The 16647-nt window shown below is 50.4% G+C and overlaps 1 protein-coding gene across 1 annotated transcript; it reads left to right on the top strand.

Moving 5' to 3' along the window:
* Window positions 9058–9567, top strand: LOC110431771 (skin secretory protein xP2-like). The gene is made up of 2 exons (XM_021451324.1): window positions 9058–9095; window positions 9183–9567. The coding sequence occupies exons 1-2, from the start codon at window positions 9058–9060 to the stop codon at window positions 9565–9567; spliced, it is 423 nt and encodes a 140-aa protein (XP_021306999.1).

Raw genomic sequence — 16647 nt, 5'->3', positions numbered from 1 at the left:
CCCCTAGCCTCTGGAAGACATGAAGAAATTATCATAGAGACTGAGGGGTGCCCTCGAAGGAAAACCTCTTCTCTAATTAATATTTCTTTTTAGGCTTAGCAATCAATGTAAGGTAGAAATAGATCTTCTAGTTTCTACTAGATTGAGAGATATAGAGTGGAGGTGTAGAGTGGAGGAAACCCGGCCTGTCGGTGTCTACTCCAAGCTTGTACCTGCGGGGTCAAGTTCTCCTAACCCGAAGCTTGCTCCTAGGATTCTTCAGTAATTCGACTTCTAAATTCTAGTAAGTTCTTGTTTTATTGTTCTTATGGTTTATGAGTTTACTTTAATCTCTTCGCGTAGAGTTTAGAGTAATCATTGCTGGCGTAAACGTGGTGTTTAGGCTGGGGTACTCATAGATATTCCCTGACTAGCTGGACCGTGGTAGTAGTGAGGAACCTGACATTTCCGAGCTACCTTTGTAGATCACATCTCGTTAGCAGGAAGGATAGGGTTTATAGGTGCGGGTTGAACATCCTTTGTGGTGTCTAGATTCCGTTAGCCTCCCCATTAGAACAGTAGATCATCCTTACCAAGGTTAGAAGGAGACTATGGTTGCAGTCTTCTCTATTTATCACTCACATCGAAAGACATTCTTTGTGCCTAAAGGTTAGTAGTAATAGACCGGTTAGTCAGATGCACTCTTTCTCCTAGTGGTAAAAAAATAAATACGATACTCTGGATAATTTCCCGGGTGAAATACTCACCGATATCCGTGCGCTTGCGGATCAATTCCTTATTGCGTTCCCAAATATCAACAACCTCGGGGTTCGGTTCAACGGTCGCTCCTTCGTTCACGGGCACTATACGCAAAATGATGTATGCTCATGATATGCGTATGACAAATATGCAAGAAGGACCAAGTTGAGTACTACTGGTTCTCTTGGTGCAACATAGACTAAACAATAATTAAAGTTGTTTACCCTTTTAGTGTCTTTACCCAAGAGGTTGCATCTGTAAATTAAGATTTCTCTTAATTCATAATTATTCTTAATCCACTAATTATTAACCCTTTTTATCTTAATTAATTCTTAATTAAGTATTAATGATAGTAATTAAGCATTAAAGCCAAACAATAATTAAATGCCAAAGGTCATTAAGGTTAATGACCTCAGGTCATCACATGTAACATCCCAAAAATTCACATTCAAAATCACTCGCATTAAAAATTATTTTCAAAATATATTTCAAAAACTATAAAATAATTTGAGCTCTATAGTATCTCCATCTAATCCATCCATATTTTTTTCGCGCACAAATAACAGCGAGTACCAGCAAGCTTACATGCAAAAAAACATAGCAGTGCACCTACACGAGTATATATCTCATGCATGCATGCAGGACATGCCACCGTCCATTTGCATGCACTTGCATGCAAGGACACGGTGATTAGGCACCGTCCATTTGCATGCACCGTGCATGCAAATGGGACATCGTCTTTGGCATGCAATTAGGCACCGACCATGCGCTACAGTAGCATTTTTAATGGCACGCAGCTGAGCGCTTTGGCCTATAAAAAGCCAGCCTCGGGTGCTCACTCTCATCACCCGAGAAACACGTTCACTCACTCGCTCACTCGCTCACTCGCTCTCACTTCGCGTATACCGTATACGGCCATACGCACAAGCCGAGCTCGACTGTCGTCGCAAGACGAGGTGAGCAGCTCATGAGCATCTCCTTGCTCTTCTCTGTCTTTCTGTAGTATTTTCCTGTATTTTTCCTTGTATTTGTCTGTACCGATTCACTGCCAAGAACTCCACGAATAGAACCATAACATACAGAAGAGCTCTAATGATCTCTGCTAATTTCTCTCTAACCATGAATGTGTGGGCCATAAGCATTAACTCCAAATAGTACATGCATGCATGCAACATGCAACCAGCCAAAATTCATCTCGTGAAGCATGTATTTCTTAATCATCGTTAGCCTTTTTCGCATGATTAAAGTCCGGCCATTTCACAAATGCCATGTGCTAACTCTGATTTTAATAATTCTTTTTCCTAAATTCATCTAAAATCATGATCTACCTCCCATATTAATTTCATGATTTTTGGAGCTCATTTGAATTTATATGATTATTTATCTGTGCCTGTTGTCTGTGTCGTTCGTCGCGTATTTTAGCTGACGGAGTGAACGAGCCGGAAAACGAGAACGTTGGAAACGAGTACCGCGAGTTTGACGCCGAGGACCCGGACTGTCAGCAGGAGTTTGCCGAGGACGCCGACAGAGGCAAGTCCAACCGATTCCATTTGATGCATATTGATCCTATTTTTAAACACAACCCGTAAAAGCCGTTTTAAATATTGCATGTACGATATATGTACGAAGTATTTTCGCTGCTTAGTTAAAACCTGTTGAATAGCCATCCTTGAATTGGTATTATCCGGTAATTGTCTTGTTCGAACCTAGGAACAAATAATATGTTATGACAGAAATATTATTATTTTGTATGCTTAGGACTTGTTACTCATCCTGGATACTCATCGCTATATTTTCTCAAATATAATGATTTTAAAAGTAAAAGGTGTGAGTGGTGAAAATAAATTGTGGGTATTGTGAAAGGGTTAATGAACAAGTTATAGATGTGATTACTATGGAGATGGGGCGGATGGGATCTCTTTTGGGGATGCCCTGGTGTTGTGGCTTATACCTTGCGGGGTTAAGCGTGAAGATATCCGCCTTGTCTCGATTAAGGACTGAGTTGATGATTCATCTTGCCTAACTCATTTATCGTACAACCACTCGCCTTGCATGGGAAAGGCTTAGTCTAAATCCCTCTAGTTAGTATGGCAATCACCTGGAGACAGGTGTGCAACGGGACACTAAGTGATGTATGTGAAATTATGGAAATGTATGAAAAGAGCTTTATGAATTATTGCGGTGTCGACGAAAGCTGGTCGGCAGTCTACCTTGGGGTATACCCACGGTAGTAGTTTATCGGTAGACGGTGCGCAAACTACGAACTCGATGGTGACGCAAGACACGGACAAGCTTTTTATCCAGGTTCGGCCGCCGAGTTGGCGTAATACCTACGTCCTGCGTCTGGTTGTATTGATTTGTGTTGAGAGAATATGATGTATATAGTCTGTCCTCTAGGGGACCCCTGCCCCTCCTTATATATCCTGAAGGGACAGAGTTACAAGCAAAGTATCCTATTTGGTACAAAATCTTGTAGCATTGCGGTGCACGCCGACCAGTCGTGCGCCGCACGTCTTCATCTTGTGGGCCGAGCCACCTCTGATGGTGCGGCCCATATAGGCCCATGAGGGTATAGGGGTTTATACCCCCACAGCTAGTCCCCGAGCACCATGTATTATGATGTAACACGCCGTCTTGAGCTTCTTCGATTAGTGAGGCTTGACGTCTTCAATAAGCAGGAAAGTCGCCCAAACAGTTGCAACGGTATTTTGACAAACTCAAAAGACAGTTGATCAACATTGACATCGAAGAAGCAGGTTGTTCGAAGAATGCATGGTGCTCTTAATTAAAAAAGATTTCTTTTCTGGTGAAGTGTGCCCACTTTACTTTTCTGAAAAGTATAGACCTCAAAATAGCAAGCATATTCACCGCAAGGTGAAGTGTGCCCACTTAGTCCCCGAGCCTGGTAGTAGGTGACGTAGACACGTGGTGCCAGGGTCAAAAGAAAAGTTCTTAAAGAAATTCTGAAACTGAGATGCATCGCCAGATGCATCGTACCGATGTAGTCCCCGAGCTTGCTGGAAGGCGAAGTATGAGCCTTGTAGCAAGGTCTAAAAAATTGAATTTACCTGTCCCCGAGCATATCATGCTCGTCTGCAATTGAATAGACTAATCGACCAGTCTCCGAGCATATAACGCTCGGTGGTCGGTACAGTCCCCGAATTCTCATGGTGGGCTGGTCGACCAGTCCCTGAGCGTATAGTGCTCGGTGGTCGGTGCAGTCTCCGAATTCTCAAATTGGTGGGCTGGTCGACCAGTCCCCGAGTGTATAGTGCTCGGTGGTCGGTGCAGTCCCCAAGTTCTTAAATTGGTGGGCTGGTCGACCAGTCCCCGAGCGTATAGTGCTCGGTGGTCGGCACAGTCCTCGAGCACGGTGTAGGGACCGACGGACAAGTCCCCGAGCGTGGTTGGGAACGTAAACGTGCTCGGTGGTCGGCACAGTCTTCGAGCATAGCATAGAGAGTAGTCGACAAGTCCCCGAGCGTGGTTGGGAACGTAAACGTGCTCGGTGGTCGGAGCAGTCCCCGGGCACAGCGTAGGGAATAGTCGACGAGTCCCCGAGCGTAGCTTGTCGACTGGGCCAAACCCCTGAAAAATAAATATAAATAATATGTAGTACATGATGTATAAATAAACTTTAGATAAAAATCAGTACTGAGATAAGTTTTAGATTTTTTGTTATAAAATTAGCACAAGTAGTTAATTCATCCTAGAGCTTGTACCAGCTCTGGTCTAGCCAACAATCAGCATGAGGTGCGGAACCTAGACACGCGTGGGATTGCCAGCCTCGCCAGAGAGCTACTGCCGACCACCCGGAACGCAGAGGGCGGATCTCGTGCACGTGTAGGGAGGAGTCGGAGACAGTACCGGCTCTGGAAAGCTCGTGTAGGAGAAAAAACTAGTGTGGCTAAACAAAAGGTTGTTTTTGAAGGATAATAAAAAATATTATGCCAAAAATAAATAAGATATTAGAAGTGTACTTATCTTTGGATGAAAGTCTAGTCGGTGACGACAAAATTGTCCGGCCCTCGAGCTTTTCGACTTGTCATGACGGTGGTCGCTGTTGTCGTAGCGTCGTTCTTCGCGGCGATTATTATTGCGACTGGTGGTTAGAGCAAGTAGGCTAAACAATTTGGTCGATGGCCCGAGCAGGTCGGTGTTGTCGATCTGCCTCCCTTTGTAGCAGGGAAGCGGGTGACGCGTTGTCGGCGTGGTCGGAGACGTTGCTGGAGTAGTCGGAGTCGTAGCCAGCGTGGTTGAAGCCGCCGCCGACGTCGATGAAGAAGTGGTTGGCGCAGATCGGATCTACACCTCCTCCGTGGTCATGGCGGTGAAGTTGTTGAAGCTGACGGTGAACGTGAAGTCGCCCGCCATGGCCGCGAAGTCAGGGATGATGGCCATCTTGTTCGTCGGAAGAGCTGTACGCACACCCCCTACCTGGCGCGCCACTGTCGACGAAAGCTGGTCGGCAGTCTACCTTGGGGTATACCCACGGTAGTAGTTTATCGGTAGACGGTGCGCAAACTACGAACTCGATGGTGACGCAAGACACGGACAAGCTTTTTATCCAGGTTCGGCCGCCGAGTTGGCGTAATACCTACGTCCTGCGTCTGGTTGTATTGATTTGTGTTGAGAGAATATGATGTATATAGTCTGTCCTCTAGGGGACCCCTGCCCCTCCTTATATATCCTGAAGGGACAGAGTTACAAGCAAAGTATCCTATTTGGTACAAACTCTTGTAGCATTGCGGTGCACGCCAACCAGTCGTGCGCCGCACGTCTTCATCTTGTGGGCCGAGCCACCTCTGATGGTGCGGCCCATATAGGCCCATGAGGGTATAGGGGTTTATACCCCCACATGCGGTATTATGAGATGTGGCCTTAGTGTTCCCGTGGTGAGCGCCATTACTTAGCTATGGAGGGTAATGACTTTGATGGATCTGTGTTTGCACGACGGTGTAAGTTATGGTATCCTACTTGTGGGAAAAGTGTACAACCTCTGCAGAGTGTAATTCTATCTGGATAGCCGTGTCCGCGGTCTCGGACGGGTTATGGTTTGGTTTCAACAACTAGATAGGTTGGGATGAGTGAAAACATGTGAGTGAGTGTGATTTTGGAAATAAATGGTTGACTGCCATTGTGTTGTGGGAACAAGGGTTCAACAACACTTAAAATTGTGATCAAACCCCTATTTTCAGAAATACTATCATATGTAGAAAAGAGGTCTTTTACGACAGTATTTGTGAAATAAAACCTTGCATGTGTAAAAAGATAGCTTTATGCAAATGAAACTAAGCCTCATCCTTGATTTATCCATATGCATATATATTGTTACCCCCTTCCGTAGGGTAAGGTTGGATTTGCTGAGTACTTTGTACTCACCCTTTGTCGACGAAAGCTAGTCGGCAGTCTACCTTGGGGTATGCCCACGGTAGTAGTTTATCGGTAGACGGTGCGCAAACTACGAACTCGATGGTGACGCAAGACACGGACAAGCTTTTTATCCAGGTTCGGCCGCCGAGTTGGCGTAATACCTACGTCCTGCGTCTGATTGTATTGATTTGTGTTGAGAGAATATGATGTCCTAGGGGGGTCCCTTGCCTCTCCTTATATAGTCCGGAGGGCAGGGTTACAGATCTGGAAACTAATCCTAGTCGGTTACAATTGCCATAGATAGTTCGATATCAATTCCTATTCTAACCAACTAGAATCCTGCTTGATCTCCACGTCTTGTTTCCTTGCGCGAAACTCCAAGCTGTCGGATCAAACCTTGAGCTTGTCTCGTAATGGGCCAAGCCTCCTGGCCCAAGTCTAGCCGTAAGGGTATAGGGGTTTATACCCCCACAGCTAGTCCCCGAGCACCATGTATTGTGATGTAACACGCCGTCTTGAGCTTCTTCGATCAGTGAGGCTTGACGTCTTCAGTAAGCAGGAAAGTCGCCCAAACAGTTGCAACGGTATTTTGACCAACTCAAAAGACAGTTGATCAACATTGACATCGAATAAGCAGGTTGTTCGAAGAATGCATGGTGCTCTAAATTAAAAAAAAGATTTCTTTCCTGGTGAAGTGTGCCCACTTTACTTTTAAGAAAAGTATAAGTCTTTCAAAAAGCAAGCATATTCACCGCAAAGTGAAGTGTGCCCACTTAGTCCCCGAGCCTGGTAGTAGGTGACGTAGGCACGTGGTGCCAGGGTCAAAAGAAAAGTCCTTAAAGAAATTCTGAAACTGAGATGCATCGCCAGATGCATCGTACCGGTGTAGTCCCCGGGCTTGCTGGAAGGCGAAGTATGAGCCTTGTAGCAAGGTCTAAAAAATTAAAAATTGAATTTACTAGTTCATCAGCAATTGAATAGACTAATCGACCAATCCCCGGGTGTACAATTGTTTGACAGCCAATCCCCAAGCATCGAGCGCTCAGTGGTCGGTGCGATATATTAAAGTTCAGAGCTGATAGACTGGGCGACCAGTCCCTGAGCATCAAATGGTCGGTGGTCGGTGCAGTCCTTGGCGTCCGAGTTGATAGACTGGGCGACCAGTCCCCGAGCATCAAGTGCTCGGTGGTCGGTGCAGTCCCCGGATTGTTGACTATCTGCCATATTTGTCTTCTTGTTTTTGAAAAAATCTTTCCAGTTAAAGTTGACGTGACGAGACCTTCTGATGGTGTGTCAGATGGATGCATGAAAAGTTGCACCTGGCAACTGTGCGGCCGCCCTTTGCGTGGTTTGAAAAAAGGAAACCATCAATTGGTACGAAAACTCCTCCGCATTAATTGTCTATAACCATTGAAAACCGAAACGCCGCATCCGCCGGATGGCCCGCCCACTTCCCGAGAATATAGGAAATGGGAGGGGTGGAGCTGCGGGTTATAAGAGCTGGACAGTTCCGCCTGCACTGCTTACCTTGCCATTGCCATCAGGCCTTCCTCTTTTGCCTCCTTCAATCACCTTCATCTTCGTAACCCAAGTCCACTTCCTCACCTCCAATGGCGAAGAGCGACTCCAAGAAAAGGGCCGAACTGATGGACAGGGAGTGGAAAAAGTCCCGCAGCACCACCAAGTCCCTCGGTGATCTCGTCGAGATGGGACTCCTGCATAGCTCGGAGCTCGGCGGCTGGAGAGCGCTGGAAGGGGAGAGCTTCCCCGACCCTCGTGCCGGTGAGATCGTCGTGTTTGAGGATTTCATTAAGAGGGGCTTTGGGGTTCCTGTTCATCCCTTTCATCAAGGTCTTCTTTTGTATTATGAGATCGAGATTTGCAATCTGCACCCGAACTCAATTCTCCTTATCTCCACTTTTATCCATTTGTGCGAGGCCTATGTTGGTATAGAGCCGCACTTCGATCTTTTTCGTTATCTTTTCTGCTTGAGGAAGAAGGGAGCGGTTGGAGGCTCCAAGGTTGCAGGTGGAGTATACCTCAACCTTCGTGATGGAATGAAGAACCGCTACCTGCACTGTCCATGGAACACTTCCTTGACCGAATGGTATAGGAAGTGGTTTTACATCAGGGAGGAACCGGGCAGCTCCACGTTCTGCGACGTGGGATACATTCCTGAGAAGAGGGTAAGCTGGACCGACCGCCCGGAGTTCGACGGTCAAGTGGCGGATCTCATGAAGCTGATCGACTGGTCACGCCTGGACGGGCTTGGCGTGGTCGGCAACTTCATTTGTCGTCGGGTGATGCCCTGCCAGAAGAGGGTGCACTCGGCGTACGAGTATGCCGGAAGCGTGGACCCGACCAGGATGCGACCGGAGATCTTGGAGAAGGCGGAGGTACAGCAGCTGTTGAACGAGCTGTTCAACTTCGCGGACGGAGGCTTCATCCGTGGCAGTGATCGGGTGCAAGCCTTTAAGTTAGGACGACCAGCACCAAAGGTATGTTGCAGATTATTTTGTTTTAGCATTCGTATATTGTCTGCAGCTGACTCATCTTTGTTGCTTTTGCAGATCGGCGATGTCGACCGGTGCACAGTGTATATATCACTGGCACCGGGGATGGAGAATCCTGCGGGAGAAGTCCCGCCAGAGGAGGACGCTGCTCGGTGTACTCATTACACCAGCAGTGAGGAGGAACAAGCCCGCCCTGTCCTGACCACCGAGGAAAGGGTGGCGGGGAAAAGGCCAATGCCTGCGGATCCGTTGCCTGCGGCGACACTGCCGGCAGAGAGCAGCCAAGCGTCGTCGGCTCGTGCGGATTGTTGACGACGACGACGACGAGGAGGCCGCACCGTCGCTAGTTCGACGTCCTCGGAGCCGCCCAGATAGTGCACCGGCCACCACTGATCGGGTGGCCAGCGACCCTCCTGCACCGCGCGTTGTCGAGATGGGAGCGCAGGTGCCCGCTGGCCGGACGAGGAGGAGGTTCACCGCGACCCACCGTCGATCGGACCTGTAAGCGTTCGACTTATGTATTTTGGCATTTTTTTTATTATACTTTTGTTCTTTTAGCGCGGCGTCGGATGTCAACCCCGGCCATGCCGCCGGCCAGGGGACGGGTGAGCCTGCCTGCGCTGCTGAAGACGCGGCGCCGCAGACCACGGAGCAGCCTGCGGTTGCAGCTGTGCCTGTGAGCACCGAGGAGCCCCCTGCCGGGGCGCCGACCATGGCGAGCAGCCCGGCCAGGGCTGAGGAGGCTACGGGGGCACCTCCCCCAGCGAACGCCACAGAAAGGGAGGGGAGAGCCCCAACCCCTCCTCCCGCCGAGCAGAGCGAAGTCCCCACGCCGCCCCGAGCAGGGGCCGCTTCGACTGCAGGATCCCCGGGTCTGGCCCGGGGGCCAGTAATGCCTTCGACTGCTACCGGGGGCAATACGACGGTTGAGGAGGAAACCTAGGCGGCCTCCGACGACGAGGTGGAGGAGATTGAAGGTCGTCCCCGCGATGGCCGCCAACACGTGTATGTGTGGCGCCAACGCGGGGATCACTTCATCGGGCATGAGGAGCTCGCCGAGACCGAGGAGGCTGCCAGGGTCGAGCGCGCGGCCAAACGCCTCGTCGACGAAGTCAAGGTAAGCGGTTCTTTGCGCTGTTGTACATTCTGTGTGTTGTCTTGCTTGGTTGTCATATGTTCGTTTTGTAGGGCGCGATGAAAACGGCGAAGTACCGGAAACGGTGCTTCGACCAGATAGAAGGCATTGTGGCCGAGAACAAGGCCCTGGCCGCGGAGGTGGACCGGCTGCGATCAGAGGTTGGGGAGAAAGTGGCCGAGATGAATGCCCAAGAGGAGCATCGTCTCGAGCTTACCCGTCGCTTGGCCAACCAGTACCGTCAGCGAGAAGGTTAGTCACGTGCTCCGAGCACCTACGTGTATCTGTGTAGTTTGCTTTGCTGACCAGGTTATGATTTATTTAGACCTGGAGGAGGAGGTGATGCGCCTCCGACAGGAGGAGCAGCTCAGCCAAGAGCTCGCTGGTGCGCTGGAGTCCGGGCGATGAACAGGAGAGGAGTTGGGTCGTAAGGACCGGGAGTTATCTGGTAACACGCATCGCCTCGTTATCTGCCCCTTGTCACCCCATTTGTCTTTTGATATGTCGAAGATAACGTCATGCTTTGACTTGCAGTGCTCAAGGTGAACGCCAAGAAACACCTGGATGAGCTGGTCAAGGACCGGGACTCCTAGAAGGTCAACTGTTGTAAGATCTGGAAGGGAGTATCCCCGGTCCTGGATCTGATCAGTCCCGAGCTCCCGGAGAGCCAGCCCCGCACGCCGAAGTTGACTCCGGTGGAGAAGGCGCAACGGGCGTGGGACTGGCTCCAGCAATTTGTGAAGGACGCTGGGGAGTTCGCTGGCGCGCATGTCCTTAGCATGGTGCGCGCCCACTACCCCCTAGTCGACTTGTCCAGGCTGGAGAAGGGGTACCCCAAGGAGGTCGGCCCGCAGGAGGCGGACGAGCTTTGGGGTGGTCTGTTGGACTTGTCGTCGATGGTGATCGGCGACATCAATCTGTGCGGAACGGCCACTCCCCCCGACCAGCCAGGCTCGGACAGGTCGGCCAGGGAGCTGTCGGGCGCGTCCGTTGTGGGAGATGGGCGGTTGACGCCTGCGGTCTCGACCAGCCAGGCGCCGGTGGCCCCGACCCCTTCGTCCGGGCAGCAGGGCCAAACGGGTGATCAGCCCGAGCAGTTAGGCCGATAGGGTAGTCTGTAGGAATAGACTAGCGTCTGCCCGTCAGGGTATTTATTGTAAACTTTGTATGTAAAGTTTGTAATAAAGTTTGCTTCTGTCATGACTGTTATTTTGAGCGCTGTACAATTTTCTGAGTGACGTGTCACCGTATTCGACTTTGTAGTCGCTAGGAGCTTCCATTGCAGAAGGTTTGCCAAGAGTTCTGCGTGCAACAAAGTATAGGCAAAAAATAGAAAACTTTATTATTGACAATTATAAGATATTTACAAGCGAAAGTTATTAGAACTTATGGGTAAAATCGTCGAAGTTTGTCTATATGCCAAGAGTTAGGCACGCGTGTCCCGTCTGGGTATGCCAATCTGTAGGACGTGGGTCGTGTGACTTCGGCGACCACGAAGGGTCCTTCCCACGGAGTGGAGAGCTTGTGCATTCCCTCTTGGCTTGTTCTCCACCTAAGTACCAGGTCGCCGACCACGGAGGAACGGTCCTTGACGTTCCTGTTGTAGTATCGCCTGACTGCCGCGAGGTACTTTGCTGTTCGGAGACAAGAATTCAAACGCTTTTCCTCCATGCAGTCGATTTCGAGTTCTCTGGCGTTGTCGGCTGTCGCCTGGTCGAAGTGTTCGATCCTAGGAGATCCGAAGGTTATGTCAGACGGCAGGACTGCCTCGGAGCCGTAGACCATGAAGTAGGGAGATACTCCTGTGTTTCGACTGGTCTGAGTTCGGAGGCCCCAGACCACGGCAGGTAACTCTTTCATCCATCGACCGGGTGCTCTGTCATTCTCGGTGTACAGCCTTTTCTTTAGGGCGTCAATGATCATTCCGTTTGCGCGTTCAACTTGACCATTGGCCCGTGGATGAGCCACTGACACATATTTTATGACTATGCCTCTGTCATCGCAGAAGTCCCAAAATGTGGTGCCAGTAAACTGAGTACCTAGGTCGGTGATTATGCTGTTCGGGATACCGAATCTGTGTATGATTTGATTGAGGAACTCTACAGCCTTCTCGGAGGTTGCTTTGACCAGAGGCATGTATTCAATCCACTTGGAGAACTTGTCGATTAATACGAAAACAAACTTGAAGTTGCCTGGAGCTGGTTTAAATGGCCCGATCATGTCAAGCCCCCAGCAAACGAAGGGCCAGGACGACAGGATGGTTTGAATTTCGTGAGCAGGTACGTCGGTCCTCTTAGCGAAAAACTGACATCCTTCGCAGTGTCGGACCAATTTTTCTGCGTCGTTGACCGCGGTTGGCCAATAAAAACCTGCCCAGAAGGCTTTTCTGACCAACGTTCTGTATGCGGCATGATTGCCGCAGGATCCAGCATGTATGTCTTCTAGGAGCTTGATACCATCATCTTGGGATATGCATTTGAGCAGTACCTCAGAGCTTGCGTTTTTTCGCATGAGTTTGCCGTCGACCAGGATGTAGTTCTTTGACCGTCGAATGAGGCGCTTGTTCTCTGTCTTGTCCTGAAAGCCAGTCCCGTCCGTTATATACTTGATGAACGGGGTACGCCAATCATGACCACCGGTTGTCAGAGTGGCATCGTCTATGAGCATTGCCTCAGTGGGTTGCTTGTCGACCAGGGAGGAGCCTACGCTGGGCTCGTGGATGCCCTGGACGAAAATACCCTGCGGGATCTGGGCCCGAGATGATCCTAACTTTGACAATGCATCTGCTGCCTAGTTCTTATCCCGGACCACATGGATGTATTCTATGCCGTAGAAGTTGGTTTCCCATTTGCGAATTTCTTTGCAGTAGAGATCCATCTTTTCGTGGGTTGCGTCCCACTCCTTGTTGAGCTGATTGATAACCAAAGCAGAGTCGCCATAGACATAGAGGCGTTTGACTCCTAGCTCAACGGCTAGCCTTATGCCGTGCAGGCACGCTTCGTATTCGGCGACATTGTTTGACGCCGGAAAGAGGATCCTAAGGACGTAACGCAGTTTGTCCTTGTTAGGCGACACGAACAGTATCCCAGCGCCGGCACCGTTGATGTTCAAGGACCCGTCGAAGAACATTGACCAGTGGTCGGAGACATCGGGAACGGGAGGTTCGTTGAGATCCGTCCACTCTGCAATGAAATCGACCAAGGCCTGAGACTTAACTGTGGTGCGGCTCTGGAATTCTAGGGAAAATGGGCATAACTCCATTGCCCATTTTACGATTCTGCCGTTGGCATCTTTATTGCGCAGAATGTCCCCGAGAGGGAAACTGGTGGTCACCGAGACTCGATGGCCGTCGAAGTAATGTTTCAGCTTTCTTGACGTTATTAGGATAGCGTATATGAGCTTCTGTATCTGTGGGTACCTAGCCTTGGACTCGTTTAAGACCTCTCTTATGAAGTAAACGGGCCTCTGGACCTTAAAGGCATGACCTGGTTCATCTCGCTCGACCGCTATTGCTGTGGAAATAACCCTGTCGGTTGCAGCAATGTAAAGGAGTAGGTCTTCATCGGGCTGAGGCGCTGTAAGGACAGGTGGCGAAGTGAGAAAAGTCTTGAGCTGAGTGAATGCGGCGTCGGCTTCCTCTGTCCAAGAAAATTTTTCCGACGCTTTCAAGAGTTTGAAGAAAGGGAGGCCTTTTTCTCCTAGTCTTGAGATGAAGCGACTGAGGGCGGCCATACATCCGGTAAGCTTCTGAATATCCTTGACATTCTTGGGTGGCCGCATGTCAAGTACTGCTTTTACTTTTGAAGGGTTTGGTCGTATGCCGTCACGACTGACAACGTTGCCGAGTAGTAGACCAGAAGGAACACCAAAGATGCACTTTTTGGGGTTAAGCTTCCACTTGTACCGATTTAGCGCCTTGAAAGTTCGGTCTAAGTTGTCGATTAGGGTGCTTGCGTCCCTTGTTTTTACGACCACGTCATCTACATAGGCCTCGATGAGGTCATCACGAATCTCGTCGTGGAGGCATTGCTGGATAGCCCGTTGATAAGTGGCTCCGGCGTTTTTGAGTCCGAAGGACATGGTCGTGTAGCAGTATGCGCCAAAAGGAGTAATGAAGGATGTTTTTATCTGATCGTCTTCCTTTAGCGAGATCTGGTGATAACCAGAGTAGCAATCTAGAAAAGAGAGGAGTTCGCATCCGGCCGTTGAGTCGACCACCTCGTCGATGCGAGGGAGACCAAAAGGATCTTTAGGACAGTGTTTATTGAGATCAGTGTAATCAACGCACATTCTCCATTCATTATTCTTTTTGCGTACAAGAACCGGATTGGCGAGCCAATCGGGATGATACACTTCTTTTATGAATTCGGCTGCTAGAAGCCGTATTATTTCTGTCCTAATAGCCTCCTTTTTGTCACGAGCGAACCGTCGCAGCTTTTGCTTGATTGGTCTTGTGGTCTTCAAGACATTTAAGGAGTGCTCGATCAGGTTTCGTGGGACGCCGGGCATGTCTGCGGGTTTCCATGCCAAAACGCTCACGTTGTCCCTTAGAAACCTGACGAGCGCGTCTTCCTATTTTGGATCCAGATTGGCCCCGATGAGGGCCGTCTTTTCGGGGCTGCCGTTGACCAGCTGTACTTCCTTGTACTCCTTGGATTTTGAATTCTTCCTGGCTGTCTCCTGCTCTGGTAGTCGAAGCTGGTCGGGGGGTAGCTGCGCGGCTTGGGTTGCTGTTTCTGCCATGCGGATTGAGAGGTCTATTGCTTCGGTGATCTTGAAGCTCTCTTCTTCACAGGTATACGCGGTATAGACGTTGCCTCTGATGGTTAGGACACCCTTCTCCGTAGGCATCTTAAGTACCAGGTATGAGTAGTGCGGGACTGCCATGAACTTTGTCAGTGATGGTCGGCCCAGTATAGCGTGGTAGGTCCCGTCGAAGTCCGCGACCACGAAGTTGATAAACTCTGTCCGAAAGTGGTTGGGTGTGCCGAATTGGACAGGCAATGTTATCTGTTCGAGGGGCACTGAGCTCTGACCTGGCAAAACCCCCCAGAATTGGGCATCGTAGGGTTTTAGTTGTGCAGAAGATATCTTGAGAGCGGGCAGGCTGTTGCGGAAGAGGATGTCGATGGAGCTTCCCCCGTCCACGAGCACGCGCTCGAATCTGATGCTGTTGATGCAAGGGTCCAGGATCAGAGGGAAACGACCTGGCGCTGGGATAGCGGCCCACTGGTCCTTCCTGCTGAATGAGATCTCCCTGTGCGACCACGGGGGAAATTTTGGATCTGCGATCAGCCCGTCCGTACTGTCTATGTTGAGGCAGGCTCTCTTTAATAGCTTTCTTTCTCGCTTAGATTCGATGGAGACCTTGCCCCCAAAGATGGAGTGGACCACGTCAGTGGGGCTGACGTATTGGTGTCGGGGGTCCCTATCTTGGTCCTCATCCTCGTCTTCGTGGTCGTGCCCGTCTCGCTTGCCATTTTTCTTAGCGGAGTCGTCTTGGGCGGCCCACTGTGTATAGATGCTTTTGAGGACGCGGCACTCTTCCATGGTATGATTAGACTTTGGATGTAGTTGGCACGGTCCCTTCAACGTTTTGTTGTAGTCTTCTTGGTAGTCCCGCCGCCCGTTGGGACGCTTGACCGTATTTACTTCGTGGTCGTAGTCTCGGGGGCGCTTTCCTCTGAAATCGTCGCGGTTTTTGCGCCGCCGATCCCAACCTTCTCTGTGATCGCGGTTGTTGGGGCGGCGGTTGTTCCTGTTGTCGTATCGACCGCGACCGTCATCTCGCCGGGGAGGCTGGTCGGGACCTCTCGCATCATCTCGGATTAGTTTCTCCGCGTCGTCGGCGTCGGCATAATTTTTGGCCGTGGCGAGGAGCTCCGCCACCGTTGTTGGCCGTTTACGCAACAGCTTGTTCCTTAGCGCTTCATGGAAGCGCAGGCCCTTGATGAAGGCAGAGATGGCCTCGTCGTGGGAAATCTTCGGGATCTTAAGGCGCATATCCGAGAATCGTCGGATGTAATCGCGCAGAGGTTCGTTCTTCCTGTCCCTTATCCTTTCGAGGTCATACTTATTTCCAGGCTGCTCGCATGTGGCGATGAAGTTGTCGATGAAAGCCTGGCGTAGCTCTTCCCAAGAGTCGAAGGAGTCCTCGGGCAAGCCAAGAAGCCACTGGTGACCAGCCTAGTCGAGGACTACGGGGAAGTAGTTGGCCATGATGTGCTCATCTCCCGCTGCTGATCGGACGGCGATTTCATAGAGAGTGATCCAGTTCTCTGGATTTTCTTTGCCATCGTATTTTTTAAGTTTTTCGAGCTTGAAGTTGCGGGGCCACTCGACCTGGCGGAGGTGTGAGGAGAATTGCCTTAGGCCCGGGGGGCCATGTGTTGCATCGTACTCAATACGGCGCAGGTTTTCATGGGCTGCTCTCTCTGTGGCATGCCTGTTGATGCGGTCCCGGGCATCTTTGGGAGGGATGTTGTGCTGGAGATCCCTGTGTTGGTTTACTTCTTGACCGCGTCTGCGGTTCTGCTCACGGTGACCGTCAGTGTCCCGACCACCATCGTCGCGCCGTGAATCTTTTCGATGGTTGTCGGGAGAGCGGCTATGGCGACGCCTGCTTGGAGGTGGTGAGGTCCAGCTACGATTGGTCTGGTCGGAGGTGGCTTCCGTGTAAGAGACGTCCTGGGCTCTCTTGAGCAGAGTGGCTGTCTGTCCCATTGCGGCGATCAGGTGTGCTCGGATGCTGGTCCGGACTCCTTGGCATTCAGGGGTATCAGGGAGCCGATCTAGATTAGCCATGGCTACAGCCACGTTGGCGCTTGGCGTCTTGTAGACTGGCTGGTCCCCGACCATGTCAAAAGCGTCGTTGAGATTATGCGATGG

Source organism: Sorghum bicolor, chromosome 1, assembly GCF_000003195.3.
Source record: "Sorghum bicolor cultivar BTx623 chromosome 1, Sorghum_bicolor_NCBIv3, whole genome shotgun sequence".
NCBI classification, from domain to species: domain Eukaryota; kingdom Viridiplantae; phylum Streptophyta; class Magnoliopsida; order Poales; family Poaceae; genus Sorghum; species Sorghum bicolor.
Note: the sequence above shows the minus strand (reverse complement) of the source record. Positions and strands in the feature narration are given on the sequence as shown.

Excerpts from the sequence above, each read along its gene's own strand:
- LOC110431771 (XM_021451324.1), top strand. The coding sequence starts at position 9,058 with ATGGGAGCGCAGGTGCCCGCTGGCCGGACGAGGAGGAG. Across the intron at positions 9,096-9,182 it reads GCTGGCCGGACGAGGAGGAG|CGCGGCGTCGGATGTCAACC; the intron begins GTTCACCGCGAC and ends TTGTTCTTTTAG.